General features: G+C 49.9%; 3 protein-coding genes across 3 annotated transcripts in view; all 3 read right to left on the reverse strand.

Annotated features, from left to right (window-relative positions):
* The window catches only part of LOC135975479 (uncharacterized), a 500,168-nt gene that overhangs the window by 120,031 nt on the left and 363,463 nt on the right, over positions 1-16,674 (reverse strand). The gene's annotated exons all lie outside the window — the stretch shown is intronic.
* LOC112061788 (olfactory receptor 14A16-like) lies at positions 1,345-2,301 on the reverse strand. The gene has a single exon (XM_024114729.2). The coding sequence runs from the start codon at positions 2,299-2,301 to the stop codon at positions 1,345-1,347; it is 957 nt and encodes a 318-aa protein (XP_023970497.2).
* LOC135975519 (olfactory receptor 4D2-like) lies at positions 12,735-13,821 on the reverse strand. The gene has a single exon (XM_065566733.1). It carries the CDS (start codon positions 13,811-13,813, stop codon positions 12,803-12,805), a length of 1,011 nt encoding a protein of 336 aa, XP_065422805.1. The 5' UTR covers positions 13,814-13,821; the 3' UTR covers positions 12,735-12,802.

The raw sequence follows: 16,674 nt of genomic DNA on the forward strand, positions 1-16,674 counted from the left end.
CTAGTTGGTTCCTCCAGCACTTGCACCAGGAAATTGTCCCCTACACTTTCCAAAAATTTCCTGGATTGCCTGTGCACCGCTGTATTGCTCTCCCAGCAGATATCAGGGTGATTAAAGTCTCCCATGAGAACCAGGGCCTGTGATCTAGCAACTTCTGCTAGTTGCCAGAAGAAAGCCTCGTCCACCTCATCCCCCTGGTCTGGTGGTCTATAGCAGACTCCAACCACGACATCACCCTTGTTGCTCACACTTCTCAACTTTATCCAGAGACTCTCAGGTTTTTCTGCAGTATCATACCGGAGCTCTGAGCAGTCATACTCCTCTCTTATATACAACGCAACTCCCCCACCTTTTCTGCCCTGCCTGTCCTTCCTGAACAGTTTATATCCATCCATGACAGTACTCCAGTCATGTGAGTTATCCCACCAAGTCTCTGTTATTCCAAGCACATCATAGTTCCCTGACTGTGCCAGGACTTCCAGTTCTCCCTGCTTGTTTCCCAGGCTTCTTGCATTTGTGTATAGGCACTTAAGATAACTCAACGATCGTCCCTCTTTCTCAGCATGAGATCATCCCACAGCCATCTTGCTTCTGAAAGTCTTTATTACACTTGCCATGGATGGCCCCATGCAACCCCAACAGGGGCATCGCACTGTTAAGTAGGCCCCAGTCTCTTGGCCATGGGTTCAAACTGTGAAGTTCCATCTCTGACTTCCATGCCTGTGGGCTCCCTGTATAGAAAAATCATTTTCCCTGGGAGTGGGCAAGTAGCAGAGACACAATAAAGATGGATGGCCCCAGACTCTAGTCTTGATGGGCTCTCAATGATGGTGCTTCAATGAGGTGTCAAAGACCTCTCCCAGCCAGGGCAGCTGACTGGAATGCAGCACAATAGGCTGCCATTGAGCCAGGTCTGACTTGTCCTGTTACCGTGACAATATTTCCACATACACTACAACAAAGTTCACAACATGACACCATAACACCACACTCTGTCACACAAGCAAACAATTCACCAAAAGCCATCGTATCCTAATCAGCATTTATACCCGCAAAAGGAAAAGGGTCAGAGACCTCATCGAGTCCATTGGGAACTTGATTATGGCTATTCGTTTTAGGTGGAAGGTGCTGAGATGGTGTGATGGTGGGTGGCAATACTGGATAGATAGATAGATAGATTCTGATCTTCTTTATACAGTTGTAAATATACAATAAGTCCATTGACTTGACTCTGCATTTTTACCAGTGTAAATGCCCCTTTCTGCATAAACAGATTTCAAAACATGTTTTCAATAATGTTTTCATTTGATTATATTTGAAAAGAAACACAGAAAGAAATCACGATCAAAGACGAAAGATGGACAGTTCATTTTTGGTGAATAACCTCCCCACCATGAGTTTCCTCAGGCCAGTTTTGATCTCCTTGTTCCTCATGCTGTAGATGATCGGATTCATCATTGGAGGCATCACAGAATAGAGAACAGCCACCATGAGATCTAGTCCTGATGTTGAGCTGGAGGTGGGTTTCAGGTAGGCAAAGGCTATAGTGAAAAAGAACAAGGAGACCACAGTGAGGTGAGGGAGGCAGGTGGAGAGAGCTTTATGCCGGCCCTGCTCAGAGGGGATTCTCAGCACTGTGGTGAAGATCTGAACATATGACACAACTATAAAAACAAAGCAGCTGAAGGCTAAGCATGTACTAAAGACAATAGCCCCAGTTTCACGGAGGTATGAGTCAGAGCAGGCGAGCTTGAGGAGCTGGGGGATTTCACAGAAAAACTGATCCACCATGTTGCCTCCACAGAAGGATAGTGCAAATGTGTTCCCGGTGTGCACTGCAGTGTAGACAAAAACACTTATCCAAGCACTGGCTGCCATTTGGACACAAGCTCTCCTGTTCATCACTCTCTCATAGTGCAATGGTCGGCAGATGGCGATGTATCGGTCGTATGCCATGACGGTGAGTATGGAGTACTCGGTTACAGCAAAGAACATAAAGAAAAAGACTTGTGTGACACATCCAGAATAAGAAATTGACTTGGTGTTCATGAGGGAGTTGGCCATGGATTTGGGGACTGGCACAGAAATGAAGCCAATGTCTAGAATGGACAAATTCATCAGGAAGAAGTACATTGGGGTGTGAAGGTGGTGGTCAAAGGCAACAACTATGACGATGAGAAGATTCCCCATACAGGCTGCCAGGTAAATCACCAGAAACACCACAAAGTGCAAAATCTGCAGCTCCCGAACGTCAGAGAATCCCAGGAGAAGGAACTCGGTCATGGTGGTTCGGTTGGACATTTCCCTCTCCACACATTGTGTCCTGCCTGAGGATGGAAGGACAAGGGCAATGGGCAAGATTAGAGTGACAGAGAAAATGACCTAATTCTCTCTCCTTAATATCTCATGATGGGCATGTCAAAGGTGCACAGTTCTTGTCACTTCCACTGAGAGTGCTCCTTACCCCTGAGAGTCAGAGCACTAGTGAGATGCATTGTCACATCGGTGAATACTGGATTATCCCCTTTAAAGCTAAGGGAGGTGGATCAGTTTACACCATCTGAGGATCTGGCCAATGCGGTATGAAGGCTGGAACAAAGTACAACTACATCCAACATTAATAGCCCATATGGTACCCGATTGTGAGAAACAGAAGGCTCTAAATTTGGGCATGAAATGTTAATACTAACATGGCTAATACTGATAGCAATGCTGAAATAAAAACAACAAGGAGTCTGGTGGCACCTTAAAGACTAACAGATTTATTTGGGCATAAGCTTTCGTGAGTATAAAGCTTATGCCCAAATAAATCTGTTAGTCTTTAAGGTGCCACCAGACTCCTTGTTGTTTTTGTAGATACAGACTAACACGGCTACCCCCTGATACTTGATACAATGCTGAAATAGTGATTCCCACTTTCCAGAGAAGTTTAACATTGACTCACCCAGCCTCCTACGTGGCAGCTTTTCTGTAATGATTCCACCCCCAGACCATGTAAATGGCCAACTACTGATTTACACATCGATTTGTGGCAAGAGAAGTGTAAAAGTATAATTAGGCAGGCTAGAAAAGAATGCGAAAAGCAACTAACAAAAGACACAAAAGTTAAGCAATTTTTCTTAAGTATTTCGGAAGCAGGAAGATTGCCAAAGAATGAGTGGGGTCGCTGTTTGGTCACGGTGCAAAAGGAGCTCTCAGGGAAGACAAGGCCATTGCAGAGAAGCTAAATGAATTCTTCGCATCAGTCTTTGCTGCAGAGGATGTGAGGGAGATTCCCACACAAGAGCCATTCTTTTTAGGTGACAAATCTGAGAACTGTCCCAGATTGAGGTGTCAGTAGAGGAGGTTTTGGAACAAATTGATAAATTAAACAGTAATAAGTCTCCAGGTCCAGATTGTAGTCACCGAAGAGTTCTGAAGGAACTGAAATATGAAATTGCAAAAACTACTAAATGTGATAAATAAACCAACATTTAAATCAGCCTCTGGACCAGATGACTGCAGGGTAGCTAATCTAATGTGATCCAGTTAATATAGCGTACTTGGACTTTCAGGAAGCTTTCGACAAAGTCCCACACTAACAGCTCTTCAACAAACTTAGCAGTGATGGGATAAGAGGGAAGGTCCTCTCATGAATTAGTAACTTGCTAAAAGCTAGGGAACAAAGGGTAGGAATAAATATTCAGTATTCACAATGGAGAGAGGTAAATAGCTGTGCTCCCCAAGGATCTTCCCTGAGACATGTGCTGTTCAACAAATTCATAAATAGAGCAAAGAGTGAGGTGGTAAAATCTGCAGACAGTACAAAATTACTCAAGATTGTTACGTCCAAAGCACACTGCGAAGAGCTACAAAGGGATCTCACAAATCTGGGTGAATGGGCAATCAAATGGCAGATGAAATTCAATATTGATAAATGCATAGTAATGCACATTGGAAAACATAATCCTAACTAAACATAAAAAATGATGGTGTCTACTTTAGCTATTACTACTCAAGAAAGATCTTGCAGTCACTGTGGTTCATTCACTGAAAACATCTGCTCGATGTTCAGTAGCAGTGAAAAAAGCTAATAAGATGTTAGGAACCATTAGAAAAGGGATAGATAATAAAGCTGAAAATAAAATGCCGGCATATAAATCCATGGTACGCTCATAGCTTGAATATTGTGTGCAGTTGTGTTTGCCTCACCAAAAAAAAAAAAAAACAAGATATATTCGAATTCAAAAAGATATAGAGAAGAGCAACAAAAATGCTTAGGGGCATGGAACACCTTCCATATGAGGAGATAAAAAACAGACTGGTATTGTTTAGCTTAGAAAAGAGATGACTAAGGGGGAATATGATAAATGTCTATAAAATCATGCATGTTCTGGAAAGAGTGAATAGGAAAGTGGTGTTTACCCCTTCACAGAACCGAAGGACCAGGCATCACCCAATGAAATAAATAGGCAGTAGGTTTAAAACAAGCAAAAGGAAGAATTTCTTCACATACCACACAATCAACTTATTGAACTCATTGCCAGGGGATTTTGTGAGGGCTGAAAGTATAACTGGGTTAAAAAAAGAATTAGACAAGCCCACGAAGGATAGGTCAATCGATGGCTAAGAGCCAAGATGGTCAGGATGCAACCCCATGCTTTGGGTGTCCCTAAACCTCTGTTTGCCAGAAGCTGGGGATGGGCGACAGGGGATGGACCATTTGATAATTGCCCTGTTCTGTTCATTCCCTCTGAAGCTTCAGGCACCAGCCACTGTCACGGACAGGAAACTGGGCTAGATGGACCATTGGTCTGAGCCAGTGCGGCTGTTCTTATGTTCTTATTATTTAAAACGCCAAATCCCACTGCATTTCCATCTCTGGGTGATGACAGACTAGTAGCATCCCTCCATTACTGTGTTGTATCCTTTCCCTCTGTGACTTTATGTCTGTACAGGCAGGAGACTTGGGTTCTGTTCTTGTTTCTGCCACTGACCTGCTGTGTGAGCTTGGGCCAGTCACTTCTCCTCCCTGTACCACTGATTCCCCACACCCCTTTCTCTGGCTTGTCTTCTAGGACTGGGAGCTGGGGTGGATGGCCAGTGTCTATGTGTATGTTCTGAGCACGTCTTGGCAGCATTGCCGCTTAGCTGGCTGCAGTGTGGGACAGAGACTACAGTGGCGATGTCCTAGGGCATGGTCAAGATGGAAAGGTTTAGGCTGGGAGCTTTGACTCTGTGTTTTCGCTTCAAGGCGTTAGTATGTTCAAAATATATTCTGGCTGTTAACTTCGCTTCTCACTCAGATTAACCATCCTGCAACTACCCCTTTGTAACAGAAATAATAGAGGATGGGGCAGAGGGACTTGGGGGTGAAATTTTAATATGAACTGAAATTATTAATTTTCCGCATCCTAGCACAAATCTAAGTTTCCAATTAAGGGCAATCAGACTTTTTTGGCTTTAATTATCTCAAAGGAAAATTGGGTTTTCAATTGAACACATGTTCATGGAAAATCTCTACTATCCTCCATTTATATTTTGTTTTTCAAGGATAGCAGAGGCTAAAACTCTTCTGTTTTCAACAGCTCTTACCTAAAATTGCCTTGTTCTCACTTCCCAGAATGACAAAAAATGTTTGGGTTTTCGCAATTTCAATGAAAAGTCTATTTTTGTTGCAACAAAATATGCAAATAAATAAGTCTGGCTGGTGCCAGATTAAACTGATAGTAAAAGTCTTCAAGAGTTCTGACTCTCATGCGAATTTGTGTTCTTAAATCTGCCCTGTGTATTAATACACCAACATATTCAGTGAAAAAGCAAACTTACGATGCAGATTTTTGTGGAATTTCTCACAGCTAGCGAAGCATTTGATCCTCCAGGGTTGTGATTATTTTGTCATTATTGATCTGTCTGTCTCTCATGCCCCCATCACTGTATTAGCCCACAGCCCTTTCCGTGTCCTCCACTGGAGTTGCTGGGTCTCTCTGCAGTTCCCAGCAGACAAGGATCCACTCCACAGATGGATGCTCCCTGCTCCCCTCCTGGCCGAGAGGTGATGAACTAAATAGGATGAGGGACTGAAAGCCCCTCCTATCTCTGGAGCTGATCCCAGCTTGTGCAGGCTCCAGAGATGGTCACAGCGCAGGATGTCCCTGCTCTGGGGCTAAATGTCTGAATATGGTCTCCAGGGCTGTGAACCCAGCTCTGCTCTCACCTCTGGAGCAAACCACCCTGACAACGGGCCCTAGCTGAGCTCAATCCCCGAGAGGGGAACAGCACCTGCCCTGGATCTCACACAGTGGTAGCATCCCTGGAAGGACCCTTGGCTAAAAACAAGGCAGGGCTGAGGCACAAAGGGTGCCCTGAGGGGTTGGCAGAATAAAAAAATATATTTACTGTAGCATCATGTGACCTGGAATAGCTCAGAGCCCAGCGGCACCAGAAACTCCGTTGTCCAGGAATAGCCTGTTCCTTCATTAACGCCACATGATTACCGCTGCCAGAGCAGAGATGTCGTTCCCTTGCATTGCATCAACAGCTCTTGGGATGCAGCCATCAGAGGAGCCCACAGCTCAGCCTGCCCTGGCTGGTTGAATTGGGTTATTAAGAGGAACCCAGAGGCACACACTAAAAACTAAGGACCAGATCCTCAGCTGGTGTGTATTGACAAAGTTCCACTGTCTTCGTAGTAGCTACGGCTATTTTCACCACCTGGGGATCTGGCCCTTTGATTCTGATGGAGCAACGGCTCATTTACTCCAACTGGGAAACTGGCCCATTACACAGTTTTAAATCAATTAAATACAGTTTTAAATTCTTTGCCTGTGAGTTTAAACCGATGAGTCACAAGTACCGGACCTGTTTATTCATTCTTAGTTCTTTGTCCCATGGGATTAATTACAAGAATGTAACTTTTAAAGGTTATGTTGTGATTCATTCCCACCAGGGCAGAACTTTGGAGGAATTCAGTCTTGCTAAGATTTTCTCTATCTGAGCTTCACTTTGTATTGGGATGAATGATCCAACTTGTCTTTCCTTTCACCCCTGCCCTGAGAGAGCCCTCTGCAGCCACCTCCCCATCACACCCTACCCTCAATGACCCCTGTGCAGCCCCTCCCCTTCATGCCCTGCCCCAATGACCCCTGCCCGGCCCATTCCCATCCACACTCTGCCCTCAGTGACCCCTGTGCAGCCCCCTCCCCCTCACCCCTTCACATCAGTGACCCTTGTGCAGCCCCTCCCCTTTACACCCTGCCCTCAGTGACCCCTGTGCAGCCCACTCCCCATCGTATCCCTGGTCCCATCCCCATCCTGGCTCACATACAATATAACAAGGGGAAATCCCCACTTTGTCCCATCTCACCCCCCTTGGAGACTGAACTGAGTGGGGTCACTTCAGCTGGTGACCTGGGGAAGTTCAGGCCCCCTTCTCTGGGACAAAGCATCAGCCATAACATTTGCCCACCGCTTAACATGGACCACCTCCATCTCCTAATCCTGGGAGACAGACTCCACCTCAGGAGCTTGGCTTTGGCCTCTCATCGGGTGCAGCCACGGCAGGGCGAGTGGTCCAGGTACACTGTGAAGCGCCGCCCAAATAGATCCGGCTGCAGCCTTTTAAGATCCCACTCCATGGCCAGGCATTCCTTCTCTACAGCCGTATAGCCCTGCTCCCGGGGCAGCAGCTTCCTCCTCAGGTACATGACGGGGTGTTTCTCCCCCTTTGCAATGGCCTGCGCCGGCTCCGCACCCAGTCCTGTGTCTGGGGCATCGGTGAACACCATAAAGGGCTTGTCAAAGTCTGGGTTTCCCAGCACCGGGCCCTTGACCAGATCCTCCTTCAGCGTGCAGAGAGCCCTCTGGCACTACCCGGTCCAGACCAGCTTGTCTGGCTTCCCCTTCCTGTATAGCTCAGTGATGGGAGCTGACACAGAGCTAAAGTGGGGCACAAACCTCCGGTAGTGCCCCCCACCCCCAATAAAGGCCTGGGCCTGTTTCTTAGTCTGGGGAGCAGCCAGTCACCCCCACCTTGGCTGGCTCTGGTTTTAATCATCCATTTCCCACCTTGTGGCCCAGGTACGACACCTCTGCCATCCCCACCTTGCACGTCCCAACTTTTGCAGTCAGCCCTGCATCCTGGAGGTGACTCAGACCCGTCTTCACCTGGGACACATGGTCCTCCCAGGTCTGGCTAATGACACCAATATAATCCATGTATGGTAGGGTAAAATTCTCCATCCACATCAGTAACTGATTCACCTGGTGCTGGCAGGTGACTGGTGCCTCCTTGAGGCTGAAAGGTAGGACCAGGGACTTGTACAGCCCCAGAGGGGTGACAAATGCAGGTTTCAACCTGGCATCTGGATCCAAAGGCACCTGCCAGTAGCCTTTGGTGAAATCCCTGGTCATGAGGTACTGAGTCTCCCGCCCCCCGCCCCCAACTTATCTAGGATCTCATCAGGCCTAGGTATGGGCAGGCACCAGATATGGTGATGGCTTTGAGCTTCCGATAGGCCACAGAGAATCGGATAGACCCATCTTTCCTGGGGACTAGCACCATGGGAGAGGCCCCCATGTCCATGAAGACCCATGAGCTCAGCGAGCTTTCCCCGGAAAGTCAGCACATGCTCCACCACTGATTTTCCATCGGGGGAGGACTTCCTCGCCCATCAGTCCCTCACCAAGCCCAAGGCCACCTTCTGAACAGGCTCCTCTAGGACAGGCAGGTGTCACAAGGCTGCTTTCCCCTTGTCCCAGGCCATTTGCCCCTCTGGACAAGGCAGCCCTGGTTGGCAGCTGTCCCACCCTGGCTGTGGTTCCCCACACTCAACTGGGGTCTCTGATCCCCCCGGGCTCAGCTTTACCCCTGCTGGCCCAGTGAGGGCAGGCAGCGAGCCCGTGGCTTTGCTCACAGCACCAGAACTAGCGTAAGCCACCTACCTCTTGTGCGGCGGGGGGGGGGGGGGAGGCATCTCTCTGTCCCACTCAGCTCAAGGGCTCTGGTTACAGACAGGCAGGTGTCCTGAGCCCAGCAGCTCCTCCTGCCAGCCAGCCAGATCATTTGCATTTTCACTGACTGCTTCAGTCTCAGCCAATTGGTTCCCTGGATTCAAATTCAAATCCTCGGCCCTTACAGGAGCAGGGCCTGTATCCTGTCCCAAAGAGACACAGTCATCCCCGAACAGGACTTCACAGCCGAAAGCTTGGAGAACCCCAACTACCAGCCAGCCCAACCCCTCCTGTGTCATAGGCAGGGTGAGTGGCTTCATCCCTGGGACCTTCACCCAGGTCACACAGCCCCTTAGCATCTCATGAGGCTGCACCACACGGGGCCTGACAACAGTTCTCTCTGTCCCTGGATCTCGCCATCGCAGGAATGTCTCCCCATGGACCACCACCTTCCGCTCCCACTGGAGGTCTGAGGGTCCTGAGCCCAGGAGACTCCACGCAGACATATATGCTGGGGCTGGGACTTAGAGCCAGTCAGCCACCCCACCCATCTGGCTTAACAGCTCTATGGCCTTGGGACCCAGGAAGGGGGCTATATGCTGGAGCCTTTCCGCAGGGCCAGCCTGGTTCCAATTGCCAGCCTTCCCAAAGGCCGTGAGACAGGCATCTATAGCTCCCCGCTCCTTAACCTGGGGCAGCAATTTAGTGTCGAGGTTCCCTGCTGAATTGGCACCCCGGGGTCCATCCCCACTCACCCCTCGGCGGGTCCTTCTGCCTCTCAACTCGGCCATCACCAGTTCATGCTACCTCTGTCTCTCCTGCTGTTCTGCTTCATGCCTTCCCTACCGCTCATGGTCCTCTCACTCCTTCAATCGGCGCTGCAATTCCCTCCGTCTCAGATCCACCGACGGGGAATCCGGTGGAGACCCCTGGCTGGTCGGGGACACGGGTCTCCAGAATGCCAGGTTGCTCCCGGCCTCTCTCATGCCCCCAGCTGGATCAGGAGATGATGCAGGTCTTGGGGCTGCCTGGCTCCTCCCAGCCTCTCTCATGCCCCCAGCTGGGTCAGGAACCAGTGTGGGCCCTGGGGCTGCCTGGCTCCTCCCAGCCTCTCTCGTGCCCACTGCTGGGTCAGGAACCAGCTCCTTAGAGCGATCCTCCTCTTCCAACTGAGCAATCAGCTGTGCATTAGTGAGCTTTCCAATGCACCGCCCTCTCTCTGCACAGCTCTGCAATGTCCTTCTTAAGGAGGTGGTTATAGGCCATCTCCACGCTGCTCCCAAGTGGTCACAGACTCACAGGCTGTGCTCTCTCTGCTCCCCACAGTCCCTGGGAGGAACCCTTCAGTGTGACAGCCCTTCCTGGGGGTCCACTCTTTCTCAGGGTTAATCTGTAGGCTCCTGCACCTTCTGAAGCCACACCTCTATGAGCCTTCAGCCTGTCTGTCTCTTAAAAGCCTGCAGCTGGATCTATTTAAGTGGCACTTCACATTGTACCTGGACCACACACCCTGCCGTGGCTGCATCAGATAAGAGGGACCAACGTCAAGCCCTGAGGTGGAGTCTGCCATCCAGGATTATGAGATGGAGGTGGTCCATGTTAAGGGGAATGCAAATGTTATAGCTGATGCTTGTCCCGGAGAAGGAGGCCTGAACTTCCCCAGGTCACTGGCTAAAGTGACCCCGCTCAGTTCGGGGGAGAGAAGTGATGAAATGGGGATTTTCCCTTGTTATGTTGTCTGTGAGTCTTACTGTTTTGCATGAATCATAGAATCATAGAATCCCAGGGTTGGAAGGGACCCCAGGAGATCATCTAGTCCAACCCCCTGCTCAAAGCAGGACCAGTCCCCAACTAAATCAGTAAATTAATGCTGGGTGTGACTTTTGCTGAGGCTGCTCCAGCTGCCTGCATGGATGCGATGGCCGCAGCTTCATAACCTGAAATCCAGGAGGGGGGTGGGACCAGGTGACTCTGGCCTGGGAAGCAAGACAAAGGCCGGAGGAGGAGCAACGGGCAGGGCAGGGACCAGGCAGCTGGAAGCGAGTCAGTCTCCGCTGGCTTGGGGCGCAGGGGGAGGACCAGAGCCCTGGCTATGGGCTCCCCTCCCCCCAAGATGGACTTGGCTGAAAGTCACTGATTCCTGTAATAGCGAAATCTGTTCTATGCTGTGTTCCTGTCAACTAATAAACCTTCTTTTTTATCGGCTGGCTGAGAGTCGCGTCTGACTGCGGAGTCGGGGGGCAGGGCCCTCTGGCCCCCCCAGGACCCCGCCGAGGCAGACTCGCTGCGGGAAGCGCACGGTGGGGCAGGGGAAGCTGAATGCTCCGAGGTCAGACCCAGGAAGGTGGAAGCTGTGGAAGCTTCTTGCCCCGGAGACAGTCTGATCACAGAGAGGAGACGCCCCAGAGTCCTGCCTGGCTTCGTAGGGAGCAGTTCCAGAGTATTGCCCTGGTGACTCCGTGACAGCCCTTCCCCCCACACCCTGCCCCTGTAATCCCTATGCAACCCCCTCCCCTCCACACCCTGCCCCCTGTAATCCCTATGCAGCCCCCTCCCCTCCACACCCTGCCCCTGTAATCCCTGTGCAGCCCCCTCCCCCCCACACCCTGCCCCTGTAATCCCTATGCAGCCCCCTCCCCTCCACACCCTGCCCCCTGTAATCCCTATGCAACCCCCTCCCCTCCACACCCTGCCCCCTGTAATCCCTATGCAGCCCCCTCCCCTCCACACCCTGCCCCTGTAATCCCTATGCAGCCCCCTCCCCTCCACACCCTGCCCCCTGTAATCCCTATGCAGCCCCCTCCCCTTCACACCCTGCCCCTGTAATCCCTGTGCAGCCCCCTCCCCTCCACACCCTGCCCCCTGTAATCCCTATGCAGCCCCCTCCCCTTCACACCCTGCCCCCTGTAATCCCTATGCAGCCCCCTCCCCTCCACACCCTGCCCCTGTAATCCCTATGCAGCCCCCTCCCCTCCACACCCTGCCCTCAGTGACCCCTGTGCAGCCCCCTCCCCTTCACACCCTGCCCTGAGTGACCCCTGTGAATCCCCCTCCCCTCCACACCCTGCCCCCTGTAATCCCTGTGCAGCCCCCTCCCCTCCACACCCTGCCCCTGTAATCCCTATGCAACCCCCTCCCCCCCACACCCTGCCCCGTGTAATCCCTATGCAGCCCCCTCCCCCCACACCCTGCCCCCTGTAATCCCTATGCAACCCCCTCCCCCCACACCCTGCCCCGTGTAATCCCTATGCAGCCCCCTCCCCTCCACACCCTGCCCCTGTAATCCCTATGCAACCCCCTCCCCCCCACACCCTGCCCCTGTAATCCCTATGCAGCCCCCCTCCCGTCCACACCCTGCCCCTGTAATCCCTATGCAGCCCCCTCCCCTCCACACCCTGCCCCTGTAATCCCTATGCAGCCCCCTCCCCTCCACACCCTGCCCCCTGTAATCCCTATGCATCCCCCTCCCCTTCACACCCTGCCCCCTGTAATCCCTATGCAGCCCCCTCCCCTCCACACCCTGCCCCCTGTAATCCCTGTGCAGCCCCCTCCCCTTCACACCCTGCCCTCAGTGACCCCTTTGCATCCCCCTTCCACATTGCATCCTGCCCCCAGTGACCCCTGTGCAGCCCCCTCCCCTCCACACCCTGATCTTAGTGACTCCTGTGTAGCCCCCTCCCCTCCACACCCTGCTCTCAGTGACCCCTGTGCAGCCCCCTCCCCTACATACGCTGCTCTCAGTGACCCCTGTGCGCCCCCCTCCGATACTGAGGGTGGCCCTCCCCGCGCCCCCCCACCCCAGCTCACCTTCACCTCCTCGCCTGAGCGGGCTTTTAGGCACCCCCAACCACTAGGCGTCCTAGGCGGCCGCCTACTTTTCCTCAATGGTTGCACCAGCCCTGGTTTTTAACACAAAAGGACATTGAAAGATAGAGACATAATTTATCTCCTTCCCTGAGCACAGCATTCTGCTCATCAGCCTCCTGATGGCCTTCTTCATCTCGGCATTTCTCAGCGTGTAGATCATCGGGTTCAGCATTGGGGTGATTGCAGTGTAAATGACTGAGATCACCTTATTCAGGGTGAAGTTCTTGAAGAGCCGAGCATAGATGAAGATGCTGGGTATGATTTGTAAACATACCACGATAATCTGGGCTCCACAGGTGGACAGAGCTTTCTGCTTCCCATCCGTGATGTGTGTCCTGATCTTGACTAAGATGGCGGTGTAAGAAACAAGCAGAATGATGAATACAATTATAATCGCTGCTCCATTGTTGAAGATCATCTGCAGTTCAGCCAACTGAGTGTCAGTGCAGGCCAGTTTGATGACCTGTGGGACATCACAGTAAAAATTGTCCAGGACGTTCGGCCCACAGAACGGTAACTGGAGGAGCAGTCCAATCTGAACAGCAGAGTGGGCCAATCCACCCAGCCATGCCAGTACCATTATCCCCACGCACACACGCTGGTTCATGATAGTCAAGTACCGCAGTGGTTTATAGATGGCCACATACCGATCAATTGCCATCCCCACAAGACAAAACCCCATAGCACCAGCAATGAAGTGGAAGAAAAACATCTGGAGAATGCACTCATAGAACGAAATGGTTTTATGCTGTGAGAGGAGACCGGATAGCAATTTTGGAGTATTGACTGATGAGTCGCTGAGGTCTAGGAAAGCCAAGTTGGCCAGCAGGAAGTACATGGGGGTGTGGAGCCGGTGGTCACTGATCACAGTGGTGATGATGATGAAGTTTCCCAGCCAGGTGTTCATGTAGATTATGAAGAAAGCCACATAAAGGAATTGCTGCAGCTCAGGACTCTGGGTGAGGCCCAAGAGGACAAATTCTGTCACTGGGTTGGTGAGATTCTTCTTCTCCATTTATTAACCTCTAAATAGTCCTGAAGAGGAAACGCTGATGTTAATAATTATGATGTAATCTTAGTGCATTATGGATATTGCTAACTCCATGTTAACTGATACACGTGCTTGGAAATTCTCTGTGTTTACCATATTCCAGACTGTGTCCTTAGCCCCAGTGGTGAGTGCCCTGCTACAGCAAAACACCTACACCCCACCAGTGGTTATCCCCAGTTTTGGGTGTTTGGGCATGAACAGTAGCAACCTACACACTCGTAATGCCCCCGGATAACAACTGTCCCCTTTTGTCTTCCTGAACCCCTGGTAGTGCACACCTGGCGCAGGCCACAGATTCCTCATGTGCCCTAGAGGTTCAGGGTTGGGAAGAATGTGGATTTTCTGGGAGTCCAAGGATTCCAACAGTCCAGGTTTCTCATCGGGGGGGGGGGGGGTCTGTCACATTCTGGGGTGCAATCCAGACCAGTGAGGGTTTGAGTCACCACCGGCTCCATAACCCTGTGTGCCTCACAATGCTTTGCTGGTGTAGCTCCCAACCTGGGACATTCACAACCAGCCTAGCAGCATGCGAGCTACACCCTGAGTGTCTGTGTAGAGATGCAGCATTTGTCCCATATCTCTGACTGCAGCAGCCTGTCAGCAACACACCAGCCACACTGCTGCTTCCACCAGCCTTGGTTGCTACTTGCAGGTTGACCCCAGCACACACCCAGTCCCAAATTTTCTCAAAAACCTGTGTTCTGCACTGTGCTGCCCTCTGCTGGACAGTTCAGCTATTAAAGGTTCATTGCTCCTCTACAGAGTCAATATTCAATGGTTTGCTAGTTAAACTGGAGTTACCAAACAGTTCAGTTGAAACACAGCATTGGATTAGTTAGAGTTCAAATAAAACCAATTTATTAACAAAAAAGACAATATTTATAGTGAATTCAAATATAAGAGACCAAGTTAGAAATGGTTACCAGCAAACAAGCTTAGGTGGAGTGAGATTCCTTTCATAAAATATTTGGTAACAAACTTCCTTAAGCATTGGACAAATAGATGTGTTTTTAGCCTTTCTCCAGAAGGTTTTCCATTGTTCCAATTGATATCTGCTTTTAGATTTTTTTCTCGTTTTCCATAAATATTCTCATGTCTTCCAGGTACATAAGAAGATTAGAACGGCCCTACTGGGTCAGATCAAAGGTCCATCTAGCCCATTGTCCTGTCTTCTGACAGTGGGCAGTGCCAGGTGCCCCAGAGGGAATGAACAGAACAGGTCATCATCAAGTGATCCATCCCCTGTCGGTCATTCCCAGCTTCTGGCAAACAGAGGCTAGGGACAATATTCCTACCCATCCTGGCTAATAGATATTGATGGACCTGTCTTCCATGAATTTATCTAGTTCATTTTTGAACCCCGTTATGGGCTTGGACTTCACAATGTCCTCTGGCAAGGAGTTCCCCAGGTTGACTGTGTGTTGTGTGAAGAAATACTTCCTTTTTTTTTGTTTTAAACCTGCTGCCTATTAATTTCATTTCGTGATCTCTAGTTTCTTGTGTTATGAGAAGTAGTAAACAACACTTACTTATCTACTTTCTCTACACCAGTCATGATTTATTGACCTCAATCATATCTCCTCTTAGTCATCTCTTTTCCAAGCTGGAAAGTCCCAGTCTTATTAATCTCTCCTCATATGGAAGCTGTTCCATTCCCCTAATCATTTTTGTTGCTCTTTTCTGAACTTTTTCCAGTTCCAATATATCTTTTTTGAGATGGGGCGACCACATCTGCACACAGTATTCAAGATATGGGCATACCATGGATTTATATAGAGGCAACTTGATATTTTCTGTCCTATTATCTATCCCTTTCTTAATTATTCCCAGCATTCTGTTCGCTTTTTTGACGGCCGCTGCACATTGAGTGGATGTTTTCAAAGAACTACCCATAATGACTCCAAGATCTCTATCTTGAGTGGTAACAGCCAATTTAGACCTCATCATTTTATCTGTATAGTTGGGATTATGCTTTCCAATGTGCATTATTTTGCATTGATCAACATTAAATTTCCTCTGCCATTTTGTTGCCAAGTCACCCAGTTTTGACAGATCCTTTTGTAGCTCTTCACAGTCTGCCTGGGTCTTAACTATCTTTAGTAATTTTGTATCATCTGCAAATTTTGCCACCTCACTGTTTACCCCTTTTTCCAGAACATTTATGAATATGTTGAATAGGACTGGTCCCAGAAGAGACCTCTGGGGGACACCACTATTTACCTCTCTCCCTTCTGAAAACTGACCATTTATACCTACCCTTTGTTTCCTATATTTTAACCAGTTACCAATCCATGAGAGCACCTTCCCTTTATCCCATGGCAGATACTTTGTGTAAGAGCCTTTGGTGGGGGACCTTGTCAAAGGCCTTTTGAAAATCTAAGTACACTATATCCACCGGGTCCCCTTTGTCCACATGCTTGTTGACCCCCCTCAAAGAATTCTAGTAGATGGTGAAACAATTCATAGTACTAGGAAGTGGCACGTTTCATAGCTTGTGTAGGATGAGCTCATTGCAGACACATGGGGCTTCTTGCATTCTCCCAGCCTCCCCACCCCCCGAAAACTTCCTCTGTGAGACCCTCCCATCCCCCTCTATTTTAGGCACTCCCTGTTGCTCTCTATTCTCCTCCACCAGGTGTTCTACGTGCCACCCATGCCCCCTATTCCCAGAGTCCACCTTTCTCTCCCCAATTCCCACCATATGCACACCCCCATTCCCATCTTTCCCCCACATTGCTCCCCCCCTAGTTATTTCTCTCCTCTTCTCTGGGCAGTAAGTCAGTCAGGGGGTCAAACTGTTCTCCTGTGTTGGGAGGCTGGGCAGA

This window comes from Chrysemys picta, chromosome 13, assembly GCF_011386835.1.
Source record: "Chrysemys picta bellii isolate R12L10 chromosome 13, ASM1138683v2, whole genome shotgun sequence".
NCBI classification, from domain to species: domain Eukaryota; kingdom Metazoa; phylum Chordata; order Testudines; family Emydidae; genus Chrysemys; species Chrysemys picta.